A 9,288-nucleotide genomic window follows, 5' to 3' on the forward strand; every position below is an offset into this window, starting at 1 on the left:
GCTCGCCAGATCAGGAAGCGCACAGCAGCGCAACACTTCCTCCGGGCTCTGTCAGCCGCTGGCGTGTGCCGAAAGGGAAGAGCCATGCCCTGTGGTGGGGGAAGGGCATGCGGACACCCTCTCTGCTCTCCCTCCCTCGGGAGGGAGGAGGCCCGTCCGGGGGGGCAGGCCCGTCGCCTCTGGGAGAGAAAACAGCTCCAGGGCCCTGCCCTTTCCCTGCTAGGCGAATGAAGTCCAAGGTCCCCCATTGGCCAGGGCCTAATGTATTCTTATGAGCTCAGCTTCCCCGGAGCTTTAAATGGAACCCTGCCGTCCGGGCTCTGGTCTCTGGGCTGGGCAGCTGCCACCCTCCCCCGGTGGTGGCACAGGGGCACGGCGGGGTTGGAAGGTCAACAGCTGGAGTCGGAAGATGGACGCGCAGACCAACAGGTGGGTGCGGACTGAGTGAAGCCCTGATTAATCCGTTTGTCCTGACGTGTGGCTCTCTCTCGGGGGGCGCAGAGAGCTCGCCAAGGGGGTGGATTTTCCCCTCCGCCAGCATCCCCTTTTCACCGCAATTCCCTTCTACCTTCTTCCCCGAACTGCTTTTCTTCCATGCTGCTGCTAACTTTGTCATGCAGGGACGGCTTCCAGCTATGGTTGCCAACTCCAGGCTAGGAAATAACTGGAGATTTGGGGGGCGGAGCCTGCAGAAGAGCAGATTCTAGGGACAGGAGAGATCTCAGCGGGGTGCAACGCCAAAGAGCCCACCCTCTGTCGCCACCATTTAGTCTAGAGATCAGATCTCATTCCATATGATCTCCAGGCCTCCCCTGGAGGGTGGCAGCCCTGCATCCAGCTTTGTTCAACGCTCAGCATCTGGACGGGGGGGGGGAGGGGGGAAGGGCCTTGCCAAAAATGCAAACATTACCATGTTCAGGATGCAAGACAGAAACGGTACAGAGGAGCGGAGACGCAGAAGGTGTGAGCCTGCAAAGACAATCCTAACTCTGCCAGAACAGAAGTCAGGCAAAGCGGGCGGCACACTGGTGCACATGGAAAAAGAAAGTGCCAACATAAATCCACGGGATCCAAGGGATCTGGGAGGGCTCTGAAATCAGGATCTGCTCCAATACACTCACCACACCTCGGTGTTAGTCTGTTTTCTTGGATAATCAGAGACGTTCCTGTCAATCACAAGAACCGAAAATTGCATTGGTGCATAACGAAGGGGAGGGCAGGTGACTAGAGCCCGTTCGTCTTAGATTTCGGAAGCTAAGCGGGGCCAGTACTTGGCTGGGAGGCCACCAAGAAAAACTCTGCAGAGGAAGGCGAAGGCCAACCACCCCCTGCCTCTCACTTGCCTCCAAGGGCTGGGATCGCTGTAAGTGGGTTGCAAACTGAACTGACACCACTTACAGATATATATAACGGGGGAGGCCGGCCAGGAGAGAACGGGGTGGGGGTGAACTGCTGGACCACCTATTTGGAAGCTGGCTAGGAGCTCTGTGGCGCAGAGTAGTAAAGCTGCAGTACTGCAGTCCGAGCTCTCTGCTCACAACCTGAGTTCGATCCTGGCGGAAGCTGGGTTTTCAGGTAGCCGGCTCAAGGTTGAATCAACCCTCCATCCTTCCGAGGTTGGTAAAATGAGTGCCCAGCTTGCTGGGGTGGGGGGGAGCATAGATGACTGGGGAAGGCAATGGCAAACCACCCCGTTAAAAAGCCTGCCGCGAAAAAGTCATGATGCGACGTCACCCCAGAGTCTGAAACGACTGGTGCTTGCACAGGGGACTACCTTTTACTGTTTTTTAGGAGTGAAAGTGAAGGGGGGGGGGAACAACACTCAACTGCCCCAAAGGTTTGCAAAAGGGGCCTGAGACACCCACAGTCCCACTGCAGAAACAAACGTCCCAGGCAGGACAGGGAAAAAGAAAGTTGGGGAAATGCATAGGCCGTGCAAAGCAAACTCAGCTGCGGGGACAAACAGCGGGCAACAGGAAACAACTGTTCAGTGCCAACAGTCGGCGCCCTAGCTTTTCAGATGCATTCAACGCGGAGTGAAAAGGTGTGATTTAGCGTGTGCAGCTTCTGGGAGGGCGGGCGGATCATTCATTCGCCAAACCGTAGCAATTGTGTGTCGGGGGAGGGGGGCAAAATGGGACTTCTGCAGGGCTGGTTTCTGTGGCCGAGGGAGAGGTCCATGTTACAGGGGCACAAGAGATCCCCGCAGGGCTCTCGTGACCTCTGGAAGTGCATTCCCATAAATTAGGGGCTGCCACAGAGAAGGCCCTCGCCCCTGTAGAGCATAATCTGGCCTCCCTTGGTCCAGGGATGGATAACAGATGTTGACTTCCTGAACACAGTGCTCTCTGGGTGTGTGGCCTAATAGGCAAAAGAGTTCCTGCTACACAAAAAGCCCCGATCACAACCACGGTTTCCAACCCATTCCCACCTCGAACTCCCCCGGCCCTCTCTCTGCAGCATCATCCCTCTCATCTCCTCTTTTCTGTGGTCCAGGATGAACGCCCTGCCGCCTAGTCCCCTGGCCCTGGAGTACCTCGACGAGTTTGACTTGCTGAAGTTCGAGGTGAAGCAGGAGGCCGCCCGAGTGGGCGGGAGCGCCTCGCTGGACTCCACCCCCTGCAGCTCCGTGCCCCCCTCCCCCACCTTCGACAAGACGGGGGACCCCAAGTCCACTCTGGAAGAGCTGTACTGGATGGCCACCCTCCATCAGACGCTGGCGGCCGCTGCAGCAGGGGGCGGCCCCGAAAGCCAGCTCGTGCCGGCCTTTGACGAAGCGATGGAGGCCCTCCTGGGGGTTCCCCTGGCGGAAGGTGGCCTCCGCGGGGGGGCCGCTCCCCAGCTGCAAGGCTTTCTGGGAACAAACGAAGGTCTCGCTGGAGAACAGCAACAGGTGAGATACAGGGGAAAGGTGGCTCAGCTACCGGCACAGGAGATACAGGAAAGAGAAAAGGGGTCAGCGCATCTCATGGGGGGGGGACGCACAGAGGAAAGGCAAGAGAATGGTGGGAGGGGGCAAACTAGCTTCAGCTTAGTCCTGTTTTCAGTTCCAGTTAAGCCGTGTGCAACTGAGGCACATGACTTAACAAAGAAGAGAGAGTCTCTGATCATGCGCAAAGAGCTTTTTTGCCATGTGACCTCATGGCCACAAGCGGCCCTCCCGCATCCAAAGAGCAGGAAGACAGACTTTCAGGTTGGAGGCTGCCAAAGCTACAGTTGCCCAAATTTCACTCTGGGAATGACCCGTATGAGTGGCATAAACATTTTTCTGAGCATGTACAGAATGCCTTCCAGTCACTACCAGTCCACACTCACACAGCTGCCATTGAAGAGTTGGGCTCCCTGGTCAAAGGGTTGACCGAGCATCCTCCTTCCTTTTTTTCTAGATTAATCATTGGCCTCCTTCCTTCCTAGGCTTAGAATCTCAGTCACTCCTAAAAATGTCTTTCTACTCAGGCTCCTTTAAAGAATGACTTGGTTAGAGATTAAAGCAGTAGACAAGTGGCACCTTTAAGACCAACTCAGTTTTATTCAGAATGTAAGCTTTCGTATGCTCTTAACTCTGCTTAAGAGCATATGAAAGCTTACATTCTGAATAAAACTTAGTTGGTCTTAAAGGTGCCACTTGTCTACTGTTTTGTTCTATTGCTTCAGACCAACACGGCTGCCCACTGGGATCTATCGGTTAGAGATTGTAAAAGAAGTCTGCCTATGAAAGAGGGGCGAGGCAGAAGAGACAGAGGCCTAGAGCAGCCTCCCCCCCCCCCCCAGCTGAGACAGGCTCCTTTCAAAAGGCCTTGAACATGAGAAGACCCTGGTACATTGTGTACCATGGATCAGATCACACGATCCCCTTAATGGCACCTAATATTCACAAGAACAGCTGCCTCACATTGCCTCGGGTTCGGCTGCCTCTCACTGCCACCAAAGCAGCTGCCTCACATTGCCTCAGGGTCAGGTTGCCTCACATTGCCTCAGGGTCAGGCTGCCTCTCACTGCCACCAAAGCAGCTGCCTCACATTGCCTCAGGGTCAGGTTGCCTCACATTGCCTCAGGGTCAGATTGCCTCACATTGCCTCAGGGTCAGGCTGCCTCTCACTGCCACCAAAGCAGCTGCCTCACATTGCCTCAGGGTCAGGTCACCTCACATTGCCTCAGGGTCAGGCTGCCTCTCACTGCCACCAAAGCAGCTGCCTCACATTGCCTCAGGGTCAGGTCGCCTCACATTGCCTCAGGGTCGGGTTGCCTCTCACTGCCACCAAAGCAGCTGCCTCACATTGCCTCAGGGTCAGGTCGCCTCACATTGCCTCAGGGTCAGGTCGCCTCACATTGCCTCAGGGTCGGGCTGCCTCTCACTGCCACCAAAGCAGCTGCCTCACATTGCCTCAGGGTCAGGTCGCCTCACATTGCCTCAGGGTCAGGTCGCCTCACATTGCCTCAGGGTCGGGCTGCCTCTCACTGCCACCAAAGCAGCTGCCTCACATTGCCTCAGGGTCAGGTTGCCTCACATTGCCTCAGGGTCAGGCTGCCTCTCACTGCCACCAAAGCAGCTGCCTCACATTGCCTCAGGGTCAGGTTGCCTCACATTGCCTCGGGGTCAGGCTGCCTCTCACTGCCACCAAAGCAGCTGCCTCACATTGCCTCAGGGTCAGGTCGCCTCACATTGCCTCAGGGTCAGGCTGCCTCTCACTGCCACCAAAGCAGCTGCCTCACATTGCCTCAGGGTCAGGTCGCCTCACATTGCCTCAGGGTCAGGTCGCCTCACATTGCCTCAGGGTCGGGCTGCCTCTCACTGCCACCAAAGCAGCTGCCTCACATTGCCTCAGGGTCAGGTTGCCTCACATTGCCTCGGGGTTGGGCTGCCCCTCAACGCCACCAATGCAGCTGCCTCACATTGCCTTGAGGTTGGGTTGCCTCCCATTGCCTCAGGGTCAGGCTGCCTCTCGCTAAGACTTCAAGCCACAAAGCTGTTTAGAACAGCACAGCACTCCTCCTTGTGCCCCGGAGCCAATTTCTTTCCTTTGCCCACTCATGTGTGCCTTCTCCTTCCCCATCCAACCCCTCTCCTTCCCCGCCCTCCCCCTCCTTCTAGTTGCCCCTACTTTCTGACCGCTTCTCCGATGCCCAGCTGGTCTCCATGTCAGTACGGGACCTCAACCGGCAGCTCCGCGGCTTCGGCAAGGATGAAGTGCAGCGCCTGAAGCAGAAACGGCGCACCCTCAAGAACCGCGGCTACGCCCAGTCCTGCCGCTACAAGCGGGTGCAGCAGCGCCATGTCCTGGAGGCGGAGAAGTCCCAACTGGCCCAGCAGCTGGAGTCCCTGCGTGTTGAGATGGCCCGGGTGGCCCACGAAAGGGACGTGTACAAGGCCCGCTGTCAGAAGTTGCTGGGAGACACCGCAGGGGGACACTACGGGGAGGGGGCGGAGCCTCCTGCGCCACAGCCTACATCGCTGGGACAGTTTTTTCTATGAATGACCTGCAGCGTGCAATGGACAGCGTGAGTGGGACAGGAGGTGGTGGCCGTCAGCTGTGGACAGGCGAGGCGTTTCCCCCTTTCGCCCCACCAGAGGGCGACAAAAAACAAGGCTCTTGATAGGCTCCTCCCCCTTTCCCCACTATTCGGGTCTCCAGAAAGTTAGGCCAAAAGAGCGTCACCATGGGCAAGCTCACGCTACAACACAACTGGCGTTGTAACAGGTTCACGGTCATGTCCACCTCTCCGGGAATTCTGGGAATTGTAGTTTGGGTGAGGGAACTCGGTCACTCAGAAACAAAACTCCCAGGATTCCCTGGGCGGGGAGGGGGGGATAACTGTTAATCCTGCTGAAGTCTATGGTGTGGCCCTGCACAAGCTAGGCTGCGATCACACACGATAAATAACACACTTTCGATCTGCTTTCCAAGGGGATTTTGTCACTTTACGCAATGAAATCCACTTGGAAAGTGCGTTATTTAGTGTGTGTGACTGCAGCCTTAGTTAATTTCATAAAGGAACACGTTTAATGGAAAGTGCGCTTTCTTGTCGGCCAGGCAGGCAGGAAAAGTGGAATATTCCCATTTTCTCCCGAGAAGGCAGTTCAGTATTGAGGAGGACTGGTGCTGGATTAGGCTCGCCATACTCCAGGCGGGTCTGGAGACCTCTTGGGGTTACGACAGCTGATCTCCAGCCCACAGGTCAGTCCCCCTGGAGAAAATGGCTGCTTTGGGGAGTGGACTTCACAGCACTGTACCCCACGGAGGTCTCCAAACTCCACCCTCCAAATCTCCAGGAATTTCCCAACCCAGAGATGGCAACCCTGCACTGGGTATTAAGGCAGCCAGGACAGAGGCCGAGATCCACATAGGGTTGCCAACCTCCAGGTGGTAGCTGGAGATCTGGGATCAGAACCGATCTCCAGGTGACAAGAGATCAGTTCCCCTGAAGAACACGGCCATTCGGGAAGGTGGGCTCTGTGGCATTATACCCCACAGAAATCCCTCACCTCCCCACACCCTGCCTGCCTCAGGCTCTGCTCCCAAAATCTCCAGGTATTTCCTGACCCAGAGAGTTGGCAACCTGCGGACAGGCGAGGCGTCTCCCCCTTTCGCTCCACCAGAGGGCGACAAAAACAAGGCTCTCGATAGGCTCCTCCCCCTTTCCCCACTATTCAGGTCTCAAGAAAGCGCCCAACTTAGGCCAAGGCACAAAACTGGCATCTGGCCCCTCTACAAGCACAGGCAGGAACGCTGTGCTGACCAAACACCCACCGTTGTCTCACCGTACAATCAGCTACACACTTCCCTTCCACTGGGATCCTCCCGGTGTTACGTATGAACGTATGAAGCTGCCTTCTACTAAATCGCACCCTTGGTCCATCAAAGTCAGTCTTGTCTACTCAGACTGGCGGTGGCTCTCCAGAGTCTCAAAAGCTGAGGTTTTTCACGCCTATTCGCCTGGACCCTTTTGAGTTGGAGATGCCAGGGATTGAACCTGGGACCTTCTGCTTCCCGAGCAGATGCTCTACCACTGAGCCACCGTCCCTCCCCTGACCAGCAGTGGCTCTCCAGGGTCTCAAGCGGAGGTTTTTCACGCCTATTTGCCTGGACCCTTTGGAGATGCCGGGGATCGAACCTGGGACCTTCGGCTTACCAAACAGATGCTTCACCACTGAGCCACTGTCCCTCCCCAAAACAGAAACAGGGTTCAGAAATAGTGCTGAGGGGGTGGTCCCGATTCTGCAACTCTGGCACCAAGATCTTTACCTGCTTTCTTCGTGGGGGGGAGGGGGAATACGAGAGGAGGGGACACCTTGTGTTGCCACTGGCTGGCAACTTCAGATAGAGGTGAAAAGTGCGCAATTGCTAAACAAAAGCCAGGGCAGTGCCCTCTGTCTTGGTCCTACGTGGGACTGAAAGTCAACTGCCCTGCTGTGACTGTGGGCCACGGCATCGCTGCGAATCCCGGCTAGTTGCCAGCCTCCAGGTGAGGCCTGGACATCTCTTGCTTCAACAACTAAGATCCAGCTGGCAGAGATCAGCTCCCCGGGAGAAAATGGCCGCTTGGAAGGGCGGGCTCTTGGGCATTGGACCCTGCTTAGGCCTCCCCCCTCCCAGCTCCATCCCCTTTTTAGGAAGCCTAAAATGGAATTTCACCCCCCCCCACCCCAAATAAAGCCCCATCGCTAAATTAGTTTTGTTCAAAAAGAACTGCTTGTCAGTAATGAGGAAGAACCCCGAATCCTGCCACGAACTTTCTCCTCTAGCCCAAGATCTATATTCCTGAGCAGAAGTATAAATTTAGCCACTATTCGGTTTCCCTTTGGTCTTCGCCATTCTTCCAAGAGTCCAAGGATCAAAGGGCATAAGTAGGAGTTTGGGCAGGAGACAAGGAAGGAGCCGAAGCCGTGGAACGGATCCAGAGAGTGCCAGAAGGAACTCTGGGAAATCTCAGACGTCCACCTTCCCCCAATTTGCCCCCCCCTCCCGTGGATTAATATATTAATTATTTAAAAGGAACACTAGGCAGGTCCTATTACTATAGAAAAAAGCGTGCGTGTGGATTTTGGCGTGCTTGCGAGTACGAGTGTGTCTGTTCAGAATGGAACTTTCTCGGGCGCATGTCGCTGTGGGAAGGAAAGGAACCTGACACCTCCCCCTCTGCCTCCGTGTGTGTGTGTGTGTGTGTGTGTGCATGCAATTGTGAATGTGTTGGCACATGATCTGCCTTGCTGTAACTGCGTTCCCTCAGTGTTACTAACCATAGAACATCACGGGGTGGCGGATTTTGATGTACGCAATGGCCCACATCCGACCCCATAGAAGAAAAGCCGCCGTGTGCAATCAGTGGCTTGTGTACCACTGCACGTGCCCCACTGCGCATCACGTTTTTACAATCGCACACCCCGCTGAACACAGACGGTCGCAACTGCGGGCGGGATGGCTGCACAGGCAGAATTGTTTTACCTCTGCAAGAGTGAGAAAGCGTACCCCTGCGAATCTCGTTAAGAACAAAGGAGAAGTCGAGGGCACTTTGAAGACCAATGAAGTTTTATTCAAAACGTACGCTTTGGTGTGCGCCTGCACACTTCTTCCGACCGTGCACACACGAACGCTTACCTTCTGAATAAAAAGTGGTTGGTCTTAAGGGTGAACTTGACTCCTACTTTGTTCTACCGCTTCAGACCAACACGGCTGCCCGCTTGGATCTAATCTCATTAAGTATGTCTTTTTGTGCAGGTATGTGGGATGTATCTGAGAAATAGCTTCTAGGAGGGTGGTTTTGGGGGGTTTCTGTGTGCACCAGGCCAGGGCGGGTGAATCCTGGGAGAAGCAGCACAAGCCTGTGTGTGAATTTGTGCATTTGTGGCTGGCCTTCCGAATGTGTGTGTTGTTTAGCGTGACACAATCTCTCCCTCCCCCCCCAAAAAAACCCCAAATCTGTTCTCTGCTCCCTCCTATTGAATTTTCTGTGCCGCTATTTTTTTTTGGGGGGGGGGGGAAATCTTTACTTTTTTGCTGCCCATCCAAACGACCGCTGATAATTCCCAGCCGGTAGCATTATGCGAAAACCAAAGAAAGAAAGAAGACCTTTGGTTATGAATGGATTTTTAAAATAATAAAAAGGATCCTTTTAAAAAAAAAATGGGAAATCGTTCTCTTCTCCATTTGCGTCGACATGGGAAATGGTTTTGAGAGAACCGGGGGAGTTTTGTGGGGTGAGAAGGCAGGAAAGATCTGGACATTTCTACCTGCATGAGCCGCGTCTCAGGAGCACCTCATAAGCGCCTTTCCACCCTCCGCACCCTTG

The 9,288-nt window shown here is 55.0% G+C and overlaps 1 protein-coding gene across 1 annotated transcript; it reads left to right on the top strand.

Annotated features, from left to right (window-relative positions):
* The first annotated feature begins 223 nt into the window (after positions 1 to 223).
* Positions 224 to 5,667, top strand: NRL (neural retina leucine zipper). Its single transcript, XM_060256413.1, has 3 exons — positions 224 to 429; positions 2,497 to 2,893; positions 5,093 to 5,667. Exons 1-3 carry the CDS (start codon positions 299 to 301, stop codon positions 5,471 to 5,473), a joined length of 909 nt encoding a protein of 302 aa, XP_060112396.1. The 5' UTR covers positions 224 to 298; the 3' UTR covers positions 5,474 to 5,667.
* The last annotated feature ends 3,621 nt before the right edge of the window (positions 5,668 to 9,288 follow it).

This window comes from Heteronotia binoei, chromosome 15, assembly GCF_032191835.1.
Source record: "Heteronotia binoei isolate CCM8104 ecotype False Entrance Well chromosome 15, APGP_CSIRO_Hbin_v1, whole genome shotgun sequence".
Classification (NCBI taxonomy): Eukaryota; Metazoa; Chordata; class Lepidosauria; order Squamata; family Gekkonidae; genus Heteronotia; species Heteronotia binoei.